The 20,812-nt window shown below is 44.5% G+C and overlaps 1 protein-coding gene across 1 annotated transcript; it reads left to right on the top strand.

The window, feature by feature from the left end:
* Nucleotides 1–96: 96 nt before the first annotated feature.
* Paf-AHalpha (Platelet-activating factor acetylhydrolase alpha) lies at nt 97–20,740 on the top strand. Its single transcript, XM_050178131.2, has 5 exons — nt 97–353; nt 582–671; nt 771–887; nt 6,137–6,259; nt 18,070–20,740. Exons 1-5 carry the CDS (start codon nt 291–293, stop codon nt 18,352–18,354), a joined length of 678 nt encoding a protein of 225 aa, XP_050034088.1. The 5' UTR covers nt 97–290; the 3' UTR covers nt 18,355–20,740.
* Nucleotides 20,741–20,812: the final 72 nt, after the last annotated feature.

The raw sequence follows: 20,812 nt of genomic DNA, 5'->3' as shown, positions 1-20,812 counted from the left end.
TTTCACTTTGTGTAGTACTGTTATTTAGTAATAAAATGACAGCTCGCTAGCGCCCAAGCAAGGAGTAGGAAAAGCTAGTTCATCAGATCCTTCATATCATGGGCGGTCCCATGCAGCAACATTGAAAAAGCTGTGCATGTAAACACAACTTTTGTAGCATCCAAAAAATATCGCTGACGGTGTAGAAGTGGCCATACTGCTTATAACTTGTGCTGCAGGTTAAAGTGAATATGCACACACGGCTGTGAATCGCAAAGTGCTTAGTCTTTTGCCAAAGAACCTAATCGAACATGAGTTGTGTGGTGCCTGCTCCCGGCGTGAATGTTGACGGTGATGACCGGTGGTTGTGCTTGGTAAGTTTGTTGAACAGGCGTGGTTGTCTTAATTGATCATTAAGACAGCTTGACGGAACCCGCGTGCTAGTCATCGCTCATTTTTTGTGCCGTCTTTTGCCAAGCTGAATGCTGGGGCGTCGTCACGATTTCAGCCAACGTGCTGACGTGCTTGGTTTCAGAGTAAACGACGTTTTCATTATGAGTGTGTCATCGATCGCTTTAACCTTGTTTTTCCTTTCTTCACAGCACAAATTATTCTTAGCAGAAGGGACAGAAAAAGAACCGGACGTCGTCGTGCTTGGCGACTACACGGTAGCATTCCTTCAGCAGTCTGAGGCAAGCTTTCTGAATCGACGCATATTTGCTTGTGTATGCCGTTGAGAAGTTCATATTTTATTCAGAGAATTGAAATGCCTATTCTGCTTGTATTTAAAGGTGTGGGAAAACTACTTCGCGCCCTTGCACTGCTTAAACTTTGGCATTCCCGAAGACCGAATTGAGAATGTACTCTGGAGAATTGAAAACGGAGAGCTCGACAACGTGAAAGCAAAGGTACGGAGTAATTTTTTTTTATGTACTTACTCTTTTCGGCCAACGAGCGTAGTCTCACTAAAATGAATTTCTGGTGCTCTTGGTTCTCGGAAAGCGCCGCTTTATGTTGTGGCCTGTGCAATCTGTGGTTGATATCAAGCCTGAAGTGTCAGTGTTTGTTGGGGATAGAGAGAGCGAGAGAACTAATCGTTGTGTGCTTTCCATATTGAGGTTCTGAATCGCTTTATAAGGCCGAAGTTGTCTCCTCCATCTTTTGTTTCTTCTTTTTGTTAGCTGTGGTGTACCATGAATTCACCATCATTTGTTTTCTATTAAAGGCCCTTGTAGGGTATTGCATAAGGGGGTGAGAGATAAAGCGCTTACAATATGTGACACAATGAGAAAAGGATTATGAAATGGCATGAGTGTAAAAACAGTAGCGCCTAAAGCACTGCAAAAATAGACATAGTCAAGGAACAGGTATTATGAACATGTTTTCTACGGTATCAAACAATCCAAAGAAATTATGGAATGCAGTTCGCAGGTTAAAAGGAACCCAGTTTAAAACAAACCCGAATACTCTAACGTTTGGTGACACTGAATACAGTGAAACTTCCTTGGCCAATAAATTCAACAATCATTTTTTACTTGGTGGTGGGTCATCCCACTCTAGTGGTTCATTGCTGGCATCTGAAAAATTTCTAAACTGCGAAACTTCCAATTCTATCTTCCTATCACCTTGCACTGAAATGGAAGTGTGTTCCGTTCTTAAGGCTTTAAAAAAAGATACTGCAACAGGGACTGATGACATAAAAGCAGCACCAATCATATCTGTTGCTGATCTTGTCTCGGTTCCATTATGCCATATCTGTAACAGTGCTTTTGCAAATGGAATTTTTCCCGATTCAATGAAAATTGCCAAAGTGATTGTATTGCATAAGGGAGGCTCTACCGCTGATTTAAATAATTATAGACCGATATCCATGCTACCTCTTTTCTCAAAAGTGTTGGAACGACTCGTAAAGTGCAGACTAACTAAATTTCTAGATAAAAACCACGCCCTTGTGGACCAACAGTTTGGCTTCCGTGAACACAGATCTACTGAAATGGCATTTGTTAAGATCAAAGAAAAGCTCCTCAGTAACATCGAGAACAAACCGTATACAGTTGGTCTTTTCCTGGATATTAGAAAAGCTTTCGACTCCATTGAAAACACCATCCTATTTAATAAACTGTCATACTACGGAGTTCACGGAGTGGCCCTAAAACTGATTCAAGGTTACTTCACTACCAGACAGCAATACACATGTTATAATGGGTTTTGTTCGCAAAAGAAAGAAATTGCACTCGGTGTTCCTCAAGGGTCAATTTTGGGTCCATTGTTCTTTATTCTATACGTAAACAATATTGTAAACATACCGCTTACTCCAGATATAGTCTTGTGTGCTGACGACACAAGTTTGTTTTTCTCAGGTGACAGTCTACGAGTGCTAGAAGTTACAGCTAATAATTGGTTAGATCAACTTTTAGTTTGGTCATCAGCGAACCACCTACAGTTAAACGTCAATAAAACTAAATATGTGGTTTTTAAGCCTATAAATAGGCCTGATGACTGTGCTTTTTGTGTAAAGTTCGATAGTTGTGTAATCGAGTGGACTTCAGCTTTTAAATTTTTAGGTGTACTTTTTGATGAGAACCCGAGTTTTACACCTCATGTAACGAAGATTCATTCTAGCATTTGTAGGTCAATAGGGATATTGTTTAAGATTAGATACCTTGTTCCTACTTGGTTGAAACTCCGTCTGTATTATGCTTTAATTCAGTCCCATCTTAGTTATTGCCTGCTGGTATCGGGGACTACATATCAAACTTGGATCAATTGATATGTCTCCAAAAACAAGCAGTTCGCTGTGTTGAGAACCTTGGACCCCACGATCACACGGCACCTTTTTTCATAAAACATGCAATTTTAAAAATTAATCAACTGTACGAACTTAAGCTCGCTATATACATACGAAGCGAACTCGAGAAAAATTCACTAATTTTTTTATCAAAACCACCTCTCAAGTTACACCCAATAAAATTTCAGGCATGACCATATTAGAGTTCCGTTTTACAGGACCAACTACGGTAGAAAACAATTAGCATACTTAGTCCCATCCTTCGTAAATGCACATCCTAACACGATCACTATTGTGCAAAACTTCAGATCATTAAACTGCTTTAAAAGTGCTATGAAAAAGTATTTGCTTTCCCTTTCTGATTGACATTGTGCTAATTAGTTTCTTGTGTGTTTTATGTAAAATTATTTTAAGTCCGTTTCATATTGTGCTTGTGTATATATAAAGCTTTTTTCGTGTTCATATTACTCTGTTGATCCTAAACTGTTTCTACTTAGAAAGTTGTACAGTGATTGTTGTAGAAATTGAGGGTTCGACGGAAGCCCATCTGGTCGGGATGAAGCATGAAGTAACAAAACGATGGACACCGACCAACAGAAGTGCTAAAAAATTAATAAATCTAAAAGACGTTTCGGCTTCGCTACGGAAACCTTGTTCACAATGGGATGATGGAAGGTTCATGGAACTTCAGAACGTGACGTAAGCAGCACGTGTATGACGGGGGGAGGGTTCCCTCATTTCGATTGAGCGTGTGATGTGTTTTTTGTATCTCCAGCGATTCCAGATACAGCCGTGATTTCAGGTTTCTTTCTTGGCTGATAACTCTCGAGCGATCCCAGTCAGTCTTGCGGCCCATTGCATCCGTGTGCTCGGCAAGGGCATTCGAAACTGTATGTTTTCTTTCGACATCTTTCTGATGCTGCCTCAGTCTCTGTTTGAAGTTGCCCGATTCAGCGATGTATGCGTAGTCGCAATCTGTGCAGGGTATCTTATAGACCACGCCAGGAAACGATTCTCTCGGAAGCCTGTCCTTACCGCCAATGAGTGCTTGCCTCAGCTTACACACGGGCACGTGTGCCACCTCAACATCATAACTGCGTAAAATGCGAGACAAGGTTTCGCTTATCCCTGGAACATAAGGTATGGCAGCACACTATCTTGGTCGGGGATTAGCCGGATGAGCTGGATGGACAGACGACGTTCCACAGCAATCAAAAAGGATGTGGGATAGCTGCTTGCCGAGATATCACCTCCCACGTGGTCCAAATAAGTGGAACGACTTTCGCTGTGGTGCAAATGCGGTTCGTACGGTTGACCAGTGAGGCAGCAACTGACCTTTTGTGAGCGTCAGGATGAACGGATTGAAAGTTCAGGTAGTGGCCAGTGTGTGTGTCCTTACGGTATACGCTGAATGAGAGCCGTCCATCGCGTCTGGTGACAAGTACGTCTAAAGAAGGGAGTCTGCTGTCAACCTCTGTCTCAACTGTGAATTGGATGGCCTTTTCCTGACTGTTTAGATGCGCATTGAACGAATCCAAAGCACTGTGCTGAATCAGACAAAAACAGCTGTCCACATAGTGCAGAAAAACTTTTGGCCTAGGACTGAAGGACGCGAGAGCACGCCTTTCGAAACGTTCCATCGTAAGATGGGCAGCAGTAACAGAGACGAATGCACCCATTGCCGTACCGTGGACTTGCCTGTGGAAGACCTTGTCGAAACAGAAGTACGTGTTTCCAAGGCAAAAACAGAGGAGCCTCTTAAGGTTGGGAACGTCAATGGGTGACCTGTTTGGCAAAGTCCTGTCAGATTCCAGAGCAGAAGTGCATGCTTCCACAGCCATGTCATTCGGAATTGAGGTAAACAGAGACACCACGTCGAACGAAACCATCACCTCGTCGTCGTCTAGAGACACATCACGAACTTTTTCAATAAAGTCACAGGAGTTGCTCACGTGCGTGGAGCTTTTCCCAATGAGTGGAGCCAGAAGCTGGTGCAGATATGCGGACAATTTGTAGAGAGGGGAGCGCATGTAGTCGACAATTGGATGTGGGGGATGTTAGGCTTTTGAACCTTCGGCAAGCCATAAAGTGCAGGTGCAGCACCGTTATGACAGAGAAGCTTGAAATACAAAGACTTGTGCTCGGGAGCTACGAAGCAGAACGTGTCAGCCAGGAGAGTCTGGAAGTCCCTCTGAACCTTCAAGGTCGAGTCCCGAGTGAGCCGGACGTAGGTGTCCTGGTCATTAAGCAGAGCCAACATCTTGTTTTTGTAGACAGCCGTGTCAATTAGCACTGTTGCATTCCTCTTGTCAGCAGGAAGAATCACGATTCCAGTGTTCGGCTGAAGTTGCTTGACAGCTTTTCGTTCCTCAGCAGAAAGAGGGGAAGCAAACTTCCTCCAGTGCAGACCAGAAAGGACACCAATAGCGCGGGTGCGAGCCTCGTCACGGCGGGACGGGTCAACTTGGTTAACCGCGCATTCCACTGCACACACAACCTTTCGGACGTCAGGTGCAGGTGCAACATTGAAATTCAGACCTAGCTCCAGGACCGAGGCCTCGGCTGGGTCGACACTGTGCGAAGAAAGGTTGTACACCGTAGTTTGTCTGTTGTACGGCTGGTATGGTCTGGTAGATTCCGAAAGTCTGTCAAGCTTGACACTGTGCACCAACCCCGCATGACGGGTACGTATGTTGGCTTGAAAGTTGGCGTGTAGCTGCATGCTTGCAAAATGATCTGGACAGTGGTCCTTCAGGCGTCGACGTGCGAAAATTGCGGCTGTATCCTGCCTTGTCTGCCTTAGTCAGGCAGACAATGTACTGCCTTTATCCTTGCCATCCAAGACCTTCACTGTGTCTAAATCAATGCTGAATACTATTGCAACAACAATTATTGACGTAAGAAAAGCACAAGGAAAAGATATAAAAAATTCAGTATCAAAGCATAAAAACGAAACACAAAGCAAGAAGCAGGCTTGTACAGAGCTCAGTGATTGAAATGAGATACTCGAAGCACGTAACTGCCAACGCCTTTTGCACCACCACTGAATGCTGGGGCCACCAAACTGATTATTTGTGGTATACGATGAATGCAAGGTCCTTTGTGACACATTGCGACTGCATTTGGTCCCCCAGTGACCAACCAGTGCACTTTAGTGGAGCAAAAAGTGCTGGCCACCGTGTGGTCTGAGCATCATGTTTCAGTCATTGAACACTGTACACAACAGCTAGGGAATGAAAGTAGGCTGTAATTGTCATCAAATTTTTTTGTGAGTGCTGCACAAATCACAAGATGAATACATATCAACTTGCTCAGTTCGCATTCCTAATGTTATATTCACTGAGGTTACCAATTCATTGTTTTCTTCAGGTTGTTGTGCTCTCTGTGGGCTCCAATGATAACGCAAGTTCTCCTGAAGATGTTTCGGCAGGAATAGTGACTTGCACAACTGCTATCAAGTCTCGCCTTCCTGAAGCGCAAGTAGTCGTCTTGGTGAGTGATAACTTGCTGTGGTATGTTAGTCTCTAAAGCATGTGGACTGCCATCACAGCATGACATCAAAGAATTGACATGCGGCCTGCCGTATCTAGCTGGCATATGTATTTGATGGCTGCCCTAGGCTCTTTTATTACATTATGGATGTTTACGCATTTGGTAGCAAAATAAGCATATTAGTGTTAAAAGTCTCACTTTTTTTATTATTGTGCAAAGAGGGACTGCTCAAATCTCCCTGCGTGATAGATTTGCTGGTAACTTTACATGTAGAAGGACACTCGCACCAGAGGAAGACAAATTGCCACAAAAGGAGAAGTTGACATCCAGCTGAAAGTGGCACAAAGCTACAAAGGAAACCTGTATAGGTTCCTTAGAAAGAAAGCTTCACAAGTGAAGAAACACTTGTCCTGACACTTTTGTCAAATCCAGCATCTCTGCCATTTTGGGGCAGTCACCTCACCATTTGAGCTGTATGAAAGGCTAGCATTTGATAGGGCCAGTTATAATTTTGAGCAACTCAGAAGTACAATAAGTGCCAAATGGTTTCCGTGGAAATTCTCAAGTCTGAGGAAGCTTCACAAACTAGATAGTAGTTGGCATTTACCCGAAAACGGCACAAAGCTATCAAATAAGCCCTTTTGGGTTCCTCTGATAGTTTGGTTTTGCAGGTCATAGTTTGAAGTGCTTGCCAATTTTCCCTTTCATGATACTTCTTCTGCGTTAAAAATTTCTGCAGAACAAGTTTGGTTATGCAGACCCCCCATGGGGGACATGACATTGTCGCTTGTTCTACATCTTTCTGGCATTTACCTGTACCAGCTGCTGCTACCTTGATTTTCAGAGCCAGTTGTGCCTCCATTGCCCCCTTGTATGTGAAAGGCAGGCAACTAGCCTGTCAGCTCTTTACAGATGTGCTCATTGCTGAAGGTTGGTTTTGATGGAGAAAGAAAACGCGCGTATTCATTGCTCGGGGACAGAAAGTAGACTAGTATTATTGCAAAAAGAAAAGGATGTCAAGAAGCAGAGAAATGCCATCTGTGTTTTGTTGAAGCTAGCAAGAAGGAAGGCGGCGAGTTGAAAAGACCTGGAAAATTGAGGAGATGTTTTATGGCCAACAAAAGAGTGGGAGTCTAGCAAACCATGTCGAATCGTTGCAGATCTGCTGGGACTGCCCACAATCCTCACTGCCGGTAGTGGGGGGGGGGGGGGTCGTTACAAAGACAGGCAGAGACAGAAGGTCACTGCACACACAGCATTGTTTTCCACAAACATTGTAGAGTAGCCACATCCAATGAAAGTGACTTGTACAAAGAAACTCTCTATTATCTAAAATTTTAATCATGGCAGTCACAGTACCATATTATGATGAGCTTTGTAGTCATTTCACAAATTCAAACCCTTTTTAGTGCGTTAGCATTCTTAGGCCGTGCTTCTTGTCTTGGAGGCCAGGTGTGGACTTCTAGGCAGTGCTATTAGATGGTGCAGCATGTCGAGAAAGCAGAGTGAGAGGAGCCTGGTGGCCACACAACACATTTCTCAATGCTCTCATGCACCAGCGCGCCATGCATCGTGGAGGCCACGTGCAGGCTGCAGGGCACCGGCACCTGATGGCGTTGAGTGTTCTTACGGAAGCGCAAACGAGGAGTCCTGCTGCAGTACATGCCTCATGCATACTAACTCGTTTTGACATTGACAATACATTGTGTAGGTATATTAATTTGTTCCTAATGCATTACCATCAACAGTGATCATGAGATGGGTTCTGCCTCATTTTATTGCCCGAAAAGGCTATAGAAGTTGCAATTACAGTAAAAATGGAACAAGAGGACATCCCAGGTGCAGGCATCATGACCGATGCGGGGCATGAGATAGGCACATAGAATAGTGCTCTTCGCTGCAGACGTTCTAAAAGTACTGCCCTTGTACAATAAGCTTCCTTGCAACACATTGACATTCATTTACGAACTCGAAGGCATTTCTTTATATTCATCATCATCAGCCAATTTTATGTCCATTGCAGGACAAAGGCCTCGCCCTGCGATCTCAAATTACCCCTGTCCTGTGCCAAACGATTCCAACTTGCCCCTGCGAATTCTTATTTTCATCACCTCACCACCTAGTCTTCTGCCGTCCTTGACTGTGTTTCCCTTCTCTTGGCACACATTCTGTAACCTTTTCCACTGGTTTCTAATCTATGCATTACATCACCTGCCCAGCTCCATTTCTTTCTCTTAATGTGAATTAGAATACAGTGCAGACCACTTATAACGTAACCGCTTTTAGCACGGGACCAGTTATAGCGTGGGTTTTTTGACCACCGATATATCTCCCATAGAACTCAATGTGTAGGCGGACCGTTTATTGTGTAGGCGCACAAAGCAGAATACTGGTTATAGAGTGGTTCCTTTAAGCGCGCGACCATGAAATCAGCGCAGAGAGCAAGGCCTTTCCTCTGAGGCGTTGAGCACGGCCCACACGGCCGCACGGTTGCCAGGCACGCAAACGCGGAGAAAGGGGTGTGTGGGCGCGCACGTGGAGACCAGCGGCGAAAAGCAAAACAAAGAAGAGGAGAACGGCAGGAGACTTTAGAGGAAGGCGGGTGAGTGTTCTCGTCACTATAGCAGCGTCCAATTAGGGTGCGCACTGCGCGGAGTGCGAGGTAGAAGCCATAGCGGCGACAACACACTCCCTTTTTTTAGTCTCTTTGTTGCATTTGGTGTGTGCTCGTCGTGAGCTCGTCGTGTCGTAGTTGTCCTCTGTGCACGTGTGTTGTTGGGCTTTTGTCACCATGGCGTCGGCAGCGTCTTCAAGCGGTGTGAGAAAGAGGCTTGCCTTATCGCTGGAGATGAAGGAATGCGTTATAAGGGACATACAAAGTGGGCTGAAGAAGGCATCAGTGGCGGCCAAATACGGCGTTTCCGACACAACTGTGTCGACCATATACAAGAACAAGGACAAATTGCGGCAGCAACTGCAGCAAGATTTGTCTTCCCTGTCACGGAAGAGAATACGTACTTTGAAGTACGAAGACATGGACGCAGCACTCTTCAGATGGTTCCGTGAAGTTAGGGCTCAGAGCATACCAGTGAGTGGCCCCATGCTCCAACAAAAAGCCAAGTCCCTTGGTGCTGTTTTAGGCCATGACAACTTCAACCCACCTAATGGAGAGATCCAGCAATTCAAGGATCGCCATGGCATCAGCTGCAAAGTGGTGTGTGGTGAAAGCGGTGATGTCAATGACAAGTCCATCGAAGTCTGGCTTCGGTTAAATTTGGAAACCATGCTGTCCACATATACAGACAGAGACGTATACAATGCCGACGAAGCTGGCGTATTTTATAACCTTCTGGCCAACCGCACTCTTGCGCTGAGAGGCGAAGCCTGCTCTGGCCGCGAGGCCTCAAAAGAGTGCATAACTGTGTTGTTCTGCGCTAACATGAATGGAAGCGACAAGCGTCGCCTGTTTGTCATGGGAAAACCAGTGAGGCAACCTTGCTTTAAAAAAACGAGAGTGCCTGCCAGTGACATACAAATCCAACAAAAAAGCGGGAATGATGCAAGACATGTTCACAAGCTGTCTTTGCAAGTTTGATGAATACATAGGGTCAGAGAAGCGATGGGTCATGTTCGTTGTCGGCAATTGCACAGCCCACAACATCAAGCCAAAGTTGACTGCAGTAAAGTTAAATTTCTGCCTGCCAATACGACTGCAAAATGTCAGCAGCTCGACCAAAGTGTCATCACAACCGTAAAAAACACTTTACAAAAGACGCGTCTGTGAAAGAGTTTTGCTGAGCATGCAGCAGCAGCAGCCTCTTAAAGTGAATTTAAGGGGTGCGATTGATATGGTTGCCGCTTCGTGGTGGCAGGTAAAAGCCACTACAATAAGCAAGTGCTTCAACAAAGCAGGCTTTGTGCACAATGCAGAGGCTCTTGACGCCGATGAGCTGAGCGACAACGTTGCCGATGAGACTCAACAGCGACGACGTGTGGTCCAGCCTCGTTAAAAGCAAGTTTGTTTCCGCCACAGACACCTTCCAAGAATATGTCGATGCTTCCTGTCTGCGGGGAAGCAAGCACGGATGATGTGATCGTTGTAGCGGTGCGCGGTAGCGTGGATCTTGCAACCGAAGATGAGTCGGACGACGATGCCGACCCGACGCCAGAGCCAGATGTCCCGTGCAAAGACTCTTTGGAATACCTCAGCAAAGTGAAGATTTACTGCGCACAGAACAGTTTGAGTGAGAAAGCGCTTCAGTGCTTAAGCCTTGTAGAGGACGAAATTGTTCAAAGTGCTGCTAAAAAAAAAATCTCCAGACGAAAATAAGTGTTCTTCCGCTGATGCCGCACTTGTCAGGAGAACTTGGTTTCTGTGCTGTGTTGCAATTGTGTTGCATGTGTGTGTGAGTGAAATATGTTATAAATTGGGTTTGAAAGGTGGGTGGTCAGTTTGGCATAGGTAAAAACCGAAAAAAAGCATGCTTTGGTTATAACGCGGTACTGCTTATAGCCTGGATTTTTTACAACTCCCTCGACTTACGTTATAAACGGTCTACACTGTATCGGCTATCCCCGTTTGCTCTGTGATCCACACTGCTCACTTCGTGTCTCAATGCTATGCCTAACATTCTTCGTTCCGTCGCCCTGTGCGGTCCTTAACTTGTTCTCGAGCTTCTTTGTCAGTCTCCAAGTTTCCGCCCCATATGTTAGCACCGCTTGAATGCACTGATTGTGCACTTTCTTTTTAGTGGTAATGGTAAGCTTCCATTCAGGATCTGATAATGTCTGCCATATGCACGCCAACCCATTTTTATTCTTCTGTAAATTTTCTTCTCGTGATCAGGGTCCGCTTTGAGTAATTGACCTGGGTAAACATATTCCTTCACAGACTCTAGAGGCTGACTGGCGATATTGTTCCCTCGCCAGGCTACTGATAATTATCTTTGCTTTCTGCATATTAATCTTCAACCCCACTCTTACACTCTTACAGAAAGGAATAAGCTTCGAATAATGAACACCTTTTTCAGGAAGTGTAGCAACAGAAAGCGAACCTGGAAAAGCCCTAATGGTGAAACAATAAATGAAATTGATTTCATACTTTCTGCCGATCCCAGCATAGTGCAGTGATCATAGGCTAGTGAGGGCTAGGATTCACCTCAGTTTGAAGAGAGAAAGAGTAAAATTGATGAAGAAGGAACAGGTCAGCCTAAAGGCAGTAAGGGTAAAAGCAGAGGAATTCATGCTGGTACTTGCAAAAAAATGTGCAGCCTTAGAACAGAGAGATGAAGATGACATAAAGGTAATAAATGAAACCGTAACTAGGCTGGCTTCAGAGGCAGCAAATGAAGTGGGAGGCAAGGCACCAAGGCAACCTGTAGGCAAGCTCTCCCAAGTAACAAAGGCCCTAATAAACAACAAAGAATGAAAGTATCCAACTCAAGAGATAAGATAGAGTTCGCAGAACTGTCAAGACTGATCAACAAGGCAGAAATAAGTGATATTTGAAACTATAACATGAGAAAGACCGAAGAAGCCGTAAAAAATGGACACAGCCTGAAATCAGCGTGAAGGAAACTTGGCATAGGACAAACCAAGATGTATGCATTGAAAGATAAGCAGGGTAACATCATCGGCAATCTCGAAGGTATAGTAAAAGCAGCAGGAGAATTCTATACTGACTGGTACAGTACCCAGAGGAGTCGGGATGCCTCCATTAGAAACAGTAATGAACAGTATACAGAAACTCCTATAACTAGCGGTGAGGTCAGAAGAGCCTTGCAAGACATGAGACGAGGAAGAGCGACAGGAGAAAATGGAGTAACAGTCGATTTAATCAAAGATGGAAGAGACATAGTGCTTGAAAAGCTGGCGGCTCTATATACGAAGTGTGTATCGACTGCAAGGGTCCCAGAGAACTGGGACCCTTGCAGTCGATACACACGGTCCCAGAGAACTGGGAATAATGCAAACATTATACTAATCCATAAAAAGGGAAACGTTAAAGAATTGAAAAATTATAGGCCCATTAGCTTACTCCTAGTATTATATAAAATATTCACCAAAATAATCTCTAATAGAATAAGGGCAACACTGGACTTGAGTCAATCAAGGGAACAGGCTGGCTTCAGGAAGAAGTACTCTACAATGGATCACATCCATGTCATTAATCAGGTAATAGAGAAATCTGCAGAGCACAATAAGCCTCTCTATATGGTTTTCATAGATTACTAAAAGGCATTTGATTCAGTAGAGATACCAGCAGTCGTAGAGGCATTACATAATCAATGAGCACAGACCGCTTACGTAAATACCTTGGAAAATATCTAGAGAGGTTCCACAGCTACCTTAATTCTACACAAGAAAAGTAGGAAGATACCTATGAAGAAAAAGGTCAGACAGGGAGACACAACCTCTCCACTGCTATTCACTGCATGCTTGGAAGAAGTATTGAAGCTATTAAACTGGGAAGGTTTAGGAGTGAAGATCGACGGCGAATATCTCGGCAAACCGGTTTGCTGATGACATTGTTCTATTCAGCAATACTACAGACGAATTACAACAAATGATTGAGGACCTTAACAGAGAGAGTGTGAGAGTGGGGTTGAAGATTAATATGCAGAAGACAAAGATAATGATGAATAGCCGGGCAAGGGAACAAGAGTTCAAGACCGCCAGTCAGCCTCTAGAGTCTGTGAAGGAGTACGTTTACCTAGATCAACTAATCACAGGGAGCCCTGATCATGAGAAGGAAATTAACAGAAGAATAAAAATGGGTTGGATCGCATATGGCAGACATTGTCAGCTCCTCACTGGAAGCTTATCATTATCATTGAAAAGGAAGGTGTGCAATCAGTGCATTTTACCAGTGCTGACATATGGGGCAGAGACTTGGGAGACTGACAAAGAAGCTTGAGAACAAGTTAAGGACCGCGCAAAGAGCGATGAAACGAAGAATGCTTGGCACAACGTTAAGAAACAAAGAGAGAGAGGTTTGGATCAGAGAGCAAACGGGTATAGCCGATATTGTAATTTACATTAAGAGAAAAAAAATGGAGCTGGGCAGGTCATGTAATGCGCAGGTTTGATAACTGTTGGACCATTAGGGTTACAGAATGGGTACCAAGAGGAGGGAAACGCAGTCGAGGACGGCAGAAGGCTAGGTGGAGCGATGAAATTAGGAAATTCGTGCACTCTAGTTTGAATTGGCTGGCGCAGAACAGGGGTAATTGGATATCGCAGGGAGAGGCCTTCGTCCTGCAGTGGACATAAAATAGGCTGATGGTGATGATGAGAGGATGAAGGCCGCTTCCAGTGATCTTCAGTTACCCCTATCTTGAGCGTGCTCTATGTCCTCACACAACTTAATTCTCTGTCGTCATCAGCCATAACAATAAGAGGTGGGAAATGTGGCAGTATTTGCTTATTATCAGTTCCTAACAGCTATAAAAAACTATTCCCTGAGAGAATCAATAAATTTAGCTCTGTTGATTTCTTCCCCATTTGTATTGGCATAGTCCTGAGCTGCTAATTTGATGAAGGCACAGAGCAAATGAATTACCTTAGTATAGAGACAATATGGCGGGTTGGGCTGGTTGGTTAAAGTGCCCATTGAACAGGTCTTGAAGTGAACCAGCACACACACAAAAAGTAACAGAAAAGCAGACAGGACAGCATTTCACTAACAAGGGAAAGTTTTTATTGAACGCTAATACTATATAAGTAGTCTCTATGTATGTAACTATATATTGTGGGAACGACGCGGTCCCCCAGTCTACACCAGCAGGACCCAGTCCTGCCCAGCTGCACCCAAGAGCACCCAGCGGAGCCCCAATCCATCGCTCGCGCTCACAAGTCACTTTGTCCTCTACTTCTTCGACTGCTGGCTCCGATGCCGGTGGCTCCGATGATGATGATGGCGGAGTTTCATACTGTTTTCAAAAGATGAAGAGCCAACAGTGGTAGCACACTAAGAAGGAACAAAGACAGGACAAGGCGCTACTTGCAACTTTGCACCAACTAGCCCCACAACATGTTTTACTGCAATTCCCATGCTGCCCCTCCCTCTGCGAAGGTGATCATGGCACTGGCCCACGGCGGCTTGCTGCGACAGCACTGCATTCCCGGCGCTGGGCAAACCTTGAAAACTGCTGCACTGAATGAGGATCGGCGGAGCAGGCAGTGTTCAAGTCGCCAAGGTCTTCCGGAAACCCGAAGGCCCTAAACCTGGCTGGCTTCCCGGACGTAAGCTTCGCGAAGAAGCGGTAGACCAGGTGGTGGAACCTCCGTGTTGTCGAGGTCTTGCAGGAGCCAGAAGGCCCTTAACCATTCCTGGAGGCACACCTGGCCCGGTCTTCTTCCCTGACCTTGTTCTGGGGAGTGCACGCAACAGTTAGCCCGAAGGTGCAGCTGCATGGTTACTGTTGTCACCGCACAGAGACGAGCGCCAGCCACCACAGGTGTGCAGGTAACAGGATGGGAAGATCGCAGGCTATCATGATCGTTGCTCAAAGAGTGCCGCTTCCACTACAGTTGACAACTGGCCTCGAGCGCCCGCGATTTCACTGGAACACCGGACACCACTCACCACGTCCTCTCGAGCCTACTGTGTGGAAGTCCTCACACTACATCACCGAGGGATGCAGCGACTCATGGAGCTGATGTAGACACCATCGCATTGATGTCACTCACGTCAGTAGCGTCCTTTTCCAATGACGGCGCCGAGAGCTGCAGCAGTGCATGGCAGACCACGAAGCCCCCAAATCCCATGCCAGCCCCGATGACAGTGACAGAAGAGGAGCCACCAGAAACACTTCTCAGTGTACACCAGAGCTTCAGCTCGCACCGCAGAGATGGTCATGCACCAAGCCAGGCAGGCGTCGCTACTAGCCATGGAATGGGCACCGCCCGCTTTTCCCACGGTCATGGTTCATCCCGGAATGCAGCCGGGGCCCCCCGTTACGGGCGCCAATATGGGAACGGCGCAGTCGCTCAGTCCATACCAGCAAGCCCCAGTCCTGGCCGGCCACGCCCAAGAGCGCCCAGCCTAACCTCACACCAGCGCTAGCGCTCGCGAGTCACTTCGTCCCCCACTTCTTCGACTGCTGGCTCTGATACCGGAGCCTTGTGTAAGGGCCATACCCCCAACTTCGCAGCCCAAGCATTGGGGGGGCGGGGGGGGGGGGATTTTTAGCAGTACAAAGTGACAATTCCTTGGTTCTATTAACACATGAGCACACACGGGAAAGTTTATTCTTTGCAATAAACAACACATAGATATTATACATGATGCTAACCTGTTTCAACTTATGTGCCATTTTGTGCACATATCGAATGAGTACCAATTTTTTACACTTGCTTGACTTGCTTTTTTTGGAGGTTGTTCTCTCTTTCTTTTTTACCTTTTATTTCCTTTGCTATGTCTTTGTATACGGGAGTGGGTACTTCTTCAGGGTAATCTGCATCTTGAAATTTTTGCATGTGACCCTTAAAGCTCACATTCAAGAGGTGAAAGCAATACTTTTGTAATGTGGACATAAAACTAGACTTTTACTGTTCCCCTTTTAACCAGCTTAGAAGAACCAGACCTGAAGTTCAATGCTGGTGGTGGGTTTATAGCACCAGCACACGCTACATTTCAGAAGGACTATTTCTAAATCTAGAAATTGCAATTGAATATTCTCTGGGGGCTCTGTTATGAAGTTTAGACCCATACTACATTCTTTAAACACTTTTATGACGTTTACTACTTCTTGAGAGTGATTTGTATTCGGTGTGAAGGTTAGAAAGTCTTCTACATACTTAAACATGTGATTAGCAATGCATTTAGGGTGACATTCAATTTCCCTGCCCGATTTGCAAAGAAAAGTTTCACTAAGAACAAGTACGACTGATGAACCAACATGCATTCCCAAACACTGCACGTATAAGTTTCCTTCCCCTGAGACAAAAAGTGGACCACAAATAAAAGTACAGCAGTAGACTCACAAAATTGCAGTTCATCATTATCCTCAGTTATGCATTATTTTACACAGGCCATCTGTCTTTCGTGTGGAATAGAATAATATAAATCCTCAGTGCCAATTCTGAACACAAAACTATGGCCAGCATTACACTCCATTAGAATTTTTTTTACCTCCCCAAATTTTGGACACAAACAGGATCTACCATTTGAAGTATTTCCAGGTTTTTCTGGCGGTACTTTGACACTACATTTTCCCAAGTGTCCCTCCCTCATACTATAGCCCTGAACGATAATTCATGCTTGTGTGTCTTAGTCATTATTTCTTGTGGTAATGTGTATGTGGGACGGTTAGGAAGATGCATCAACGATCGCATCAGAGAACATCGCACATTAACAGCATCATGATCTTCACATCTTGCTGACAATTGCAAAAAATGTTGTTGCTGTCTTGTTTTCAAAGAAACAGAGATTGTTCTCAGACATCAAGATCAACTTATTGGTGAGCTTGTAGAATCATACTATATCAAGACAAGATGGGTAGTGTGCGTCATTGAAGCCATAATCATTTTGCACAATAAGGAGTTTGCCTATATTAAAAATTAGCAGTTGCCTGTCTTTTTGTATTGCAAGTCACATTCTGTCACAAGTGGGTCTGTTATTTAAGTGCTATCTGTATTCTGCTGCGTATGCGCAAAGAAATTCTGTAACTGCTTATGTAGTCCTTGCAGTCAGCGAAAATGTTGAGTTGAATGAAGCGTTGTCCTGTCTGCTTTTCTGTTACCTTTTGTGTGTATGCTAGCGTGCTTGAAGATCTATTTAATATGAATTAAGAGGTTTCAGTAGGTCTACTCTTTGTGGTGGCTCAGTGCCTATAGCATTATGTGGAAAGTTGCACGTCTGATTTTCGGCCGTGGTTGCTGCGTTTCGGTGGTAGCAGAAAGAAAAAAAATCAGCAGAGCCAATCTCAGATGACTCAATGTTAATCCATTTACATTCAAGCAATATAGCGACAGACTGTATTGCTGAAGATACCTTTATTTACAATTTGTAGTGGGGGAAGTACACTAAAAATGTTAGTTGTACTAAAACATGCATGTGTAACAGTGCACAGTGTAACAGACCACAGTGTGTACATGTTTGTACACCACAAAGAAAACTTCACTAAACACAGCCTGTTTTGTCCCACCGGCTCCCCACAGACCACAGCTTCCACACCTTTGGGTGCTAAAAATAAAGTTTCACCAAAAGTGGCCTTTTATCCAACAGGCACTTTTGTCCCACTGGCACTGTAGAATTAGCATTCAATATATCTCACCCTGAATGAACTGCGACACAATTGCATAGGTGGTTATTTCAGGTGTGAGACTTGGTAGCCATTGTCAGCTAGAAAAGCGGGCGTTCTTACTTTTATGAGCCGGACATGCGCCTGTGGAGTGTGCTCGCAGAAAGTCAGTCGAGGTTAGAAAGGAAGGTACCATCAAACCCTCTCTTCCCGTGGGCATTCGTGGTGCAGCGTGCTGAAACTGTGCTTGAGGAACATAGGTTCGAAAATGGGTTCTGTTCTGCCCAGCACCAGAGATAAAATGTTATTTTTAATTGAAGGTCGGGGGAGATGCTTAGACAGACACGGACATGCTGATGATAAAGGGGCTGAAGTATACTAAGAATCCGGATTGTATTAGAGAAATGCTCATGTGCTTAGATTTAGGCACACATTCTAGGGAGTTCTAGGGAGTTGAAGTGATCCGCAAGCTCCCCACTGTAGTGTCTCTCGTAGCCTGTGCATTGCTTTGGGACATTAAAACCGACAATTTGATTTTTTTACTTTTAATGGGTGTGTGTGCAGAAGCTGCTACCTTGCGGCCAGCACCCAAACTCGCAGCGCGACCGGCGACGCCAGATCAACGAGCTCCTGGCCAAGGCTCTGAAGGGCCAACCGCAGGTTCAGCTGGTGGACTTGGACCCAGGGCTGGTGCGTCCTGATGGTACCATAGGCTACCACGACATGTTCGACTTCCTGCACCTTAGCAGGCAGGGCTTTGTGTCCACCTTTGAGCCACTGGCCGACTTGGTCGCTCAGCTCCTGAGAGAGGCCGCGGGCGCCGGGGATACTCCCGTCGCTGCCTCTTAGGTGCAGTGTGAGGGGGAAATAATTCACCGGCATTCTTTCCACTACCACTGTGCATTGCTTTCTGTGGCTGAGAAACATTGTGTTTTTCTTTTCTCCTTTCCCCCCACTTTTGCAATGCACTACCACTTTTGAAGGGACGTTAAAAAAGAAACATAAATAAGCATTATGCTGATAGGCTGCTCATAGAAATTTGCATTCATTTGATGTAAAAAAAGTTAATTATTAGCAGACAAAATAAATACCAATGTTGATCTTTTCTGTATTTGCACCTAAATGTGGTCCCATAATGTCAATGTGACATTACACAGATTTGAAGGTTTTAGTGCATTTTTCGGCCACATTTGTGCCTGGAGAGTTCCCAGAAGTTGTTTGGTTTAATAGCTGCTTGCTTTCGAATGCAATTCAATCCTTAATTTGCTTAACTGGTGCCTAGAAAATTGCGATCCATGGTGTCATGGGCAGCTAATACAGGAATGTCAAGTTGCAAAGCCAACCATCATTGAATTTTATGTCCATTCTTGCTTGATCAGCCTATTTGATATTGTGTAAGCGTAATACACCAGTCTGGCTTAACATGATATTCGTATTTAGTGTCCCTTTAAGTCATAATTGGATCAATTTGTACAGCAGTGGTCCTGTGTCACGGCTGCTAAGAGGATTGGCCAAAGCTATGGCGATCACCCTTATCACCTACCCTTATGCACAGTGTGAACACAAGTAACATATACTGACATCTTGAGGTGCTTGCCTGTGCTGCCTCAGTGCACTGTTACTAGCAGCTGGGAAATAGTTATTGTAATTTCTTGTCCCTGTTTCGATGTGCAATGCATTGTTGGCTTCGTGCCATTTCTGCACATGCTGGCATGGGAACATTGTTTGGTGCAAACTTGTGAGCAGCACTGAAGTTGCATGATCACGCATTGGCCGACTGGCTGCACGTGTTGCATAGTTGAAACAGCATAGCTGTCAAGCACACCTGATGCACGAAACTGCTGTTGTCTGTGATTGCCTGGAGGCAGTGCGCATTAAGTTTTAAGCTCGTGAGAATAGGTGTTGCTTCTGGATTTTGGGAACTAATTTTATTTAGTTTTAAAATTTTTAAAAATTTGTGGCAGTGGTCAGAGGGAAAGAAATCTTACATGTTTTGTCACTTCACGAAGGTGTAGAACAAGGCCTCAACTTTACCAGTGAATGGCAAAGAGGAAATTTTTTTTTAAATTTAGGTTTCAGAGGTCTGATGATACGTCATTCAATTTGTTGGAATGTTTTCTTTCCCCTGTAGCTGCTCTGATGGTGCTCATGGTGGGAAGCTTGTCTGCAGTGTGCAAGCAGTGTAGTGTGTGGGGAATGATGGGCACTTCTAATTAAATGTGCTGTTCTTTTTTCTGTTAATTGTAATTGCAATTTCCTGATGGCTTCTTACAAACCTATAATGACCACTTGTCCCTTTACAGCATGTTTTCCACCTGTTTTCATGATGCTGCAAGTTGACCGTGATTTGGTTGTGTTGTTTCTTCTGTCAGGATCACTTAAGGAACCTAAGCTGCAGTAATGTGAGAATGCTAACCTATTTAGGGTCTGTGCATTAATCTGCATCTCCCATGTTTTTTATTATTCTCCATCGGAAAAGTGAGGCATAATTGCTAGCTGTATGTAGTTTATTTATTGTTACACTTGTGCTTGTGTGCTTCAGGTGGCTTTGACTGCTGTTTAGTGTTGTCTGGTATAGCAAACAAACTGTGCAAAAATGGGACAACTGATGGTCCTCATGGTTTCACTGCTCGTTATAGGTAAATTTTAAGTCATGGTTGCTAGTGATGATATGCCTTTGGTTCTTTTAGCTGGTAACTTTGGATGCTGAAGCTTCTTCTCTTTTCCTTTTCCAGTGAGCACTTATTTTCCTGTTATTCCTCCTGGGTGTACTCAGGTTGTAAATATGTGAGGGTTTTGGTTGCCTATTGAATGCCTGAAAAGAATTTTTGCTCTAATATTGTACAGCGCTTTGTGTATCTAACTTGCCAGCAGTTAACTGATATGTTCCATCTCAATGTTTGCGTTGCACTTCAGTGCTACGTTATCTCTAAGCTTAGTTTGTGTTAAGATTGCTGCATTCAATTCAGTTTAAGTGTGTGTGCAAGGTGGTATGTTGTGTTGATGCAGGATATGAGAAGGTTGAGAATTTTTTTCAGTTTCAAGTATTTCCTGAGGTGTTAGCGTGTATTACTTGTTCCTGAATAGTATTGCATCGCATCTGTCAGAATGGCTAGAATTTGACGCTCACGCATTTCTGCTGGAATGGAAAGATTGTTTCTTGTGACCAATGTGACAGCAGTGCCTTTGTCATTGGATCTGCAGTAGAGTGTAATAAATTTCCTAAAGCCTGCAAGACAGTGGCATGTCCTATCTTTGTTTAGTGTCTTAATACACCAACACATCTCCCTGGAATCAAAACGTGTAA

Source organism: Dermacentor andersoni, chromosome 5, assembly GCF_023375885.2.
Source record: "Dermacentor andersoni chromosome 5, qqDerAnde1_hic_scaffold, whole genome shotgun sequence".
Classification (NCBI taxonomy): Eukaryota; Metazoa; Arthropoda; class Arachnida; order Ixodida; family Ixodidae; genus Dermacentor; species Dermacentor andersoni.
Note: the sequence above shows the minus strand (reverse complement) of the source record. Positions and strands in the feature narration are given on the sequence as shown.

Bases quoted from the DNA above. Each gene is read 5' to 3' on its own strand.
- Paf-AHalpha (XM_050178131.2), top strand. From the start codon at position 291: ATGAGTTGTGTGGTGCCTGCTCCCGGCGTGAATGTTGACGGTGATGAC. The intron at 354-581 runs GTAAGTTTGTTG...CTTTCTTCACAG, and splicing joins ATGACCGGTGGTTGTGCTTG to CACAAATTATTCTTAGCAGA. The intron at 888-6,136 runs GTACGGAGTAAT...TGTTTTCTTCAG, and splicing joins TCGACAACGTGAAAGCAAAG to GTTGTTGTGCTCTCTGTGGG.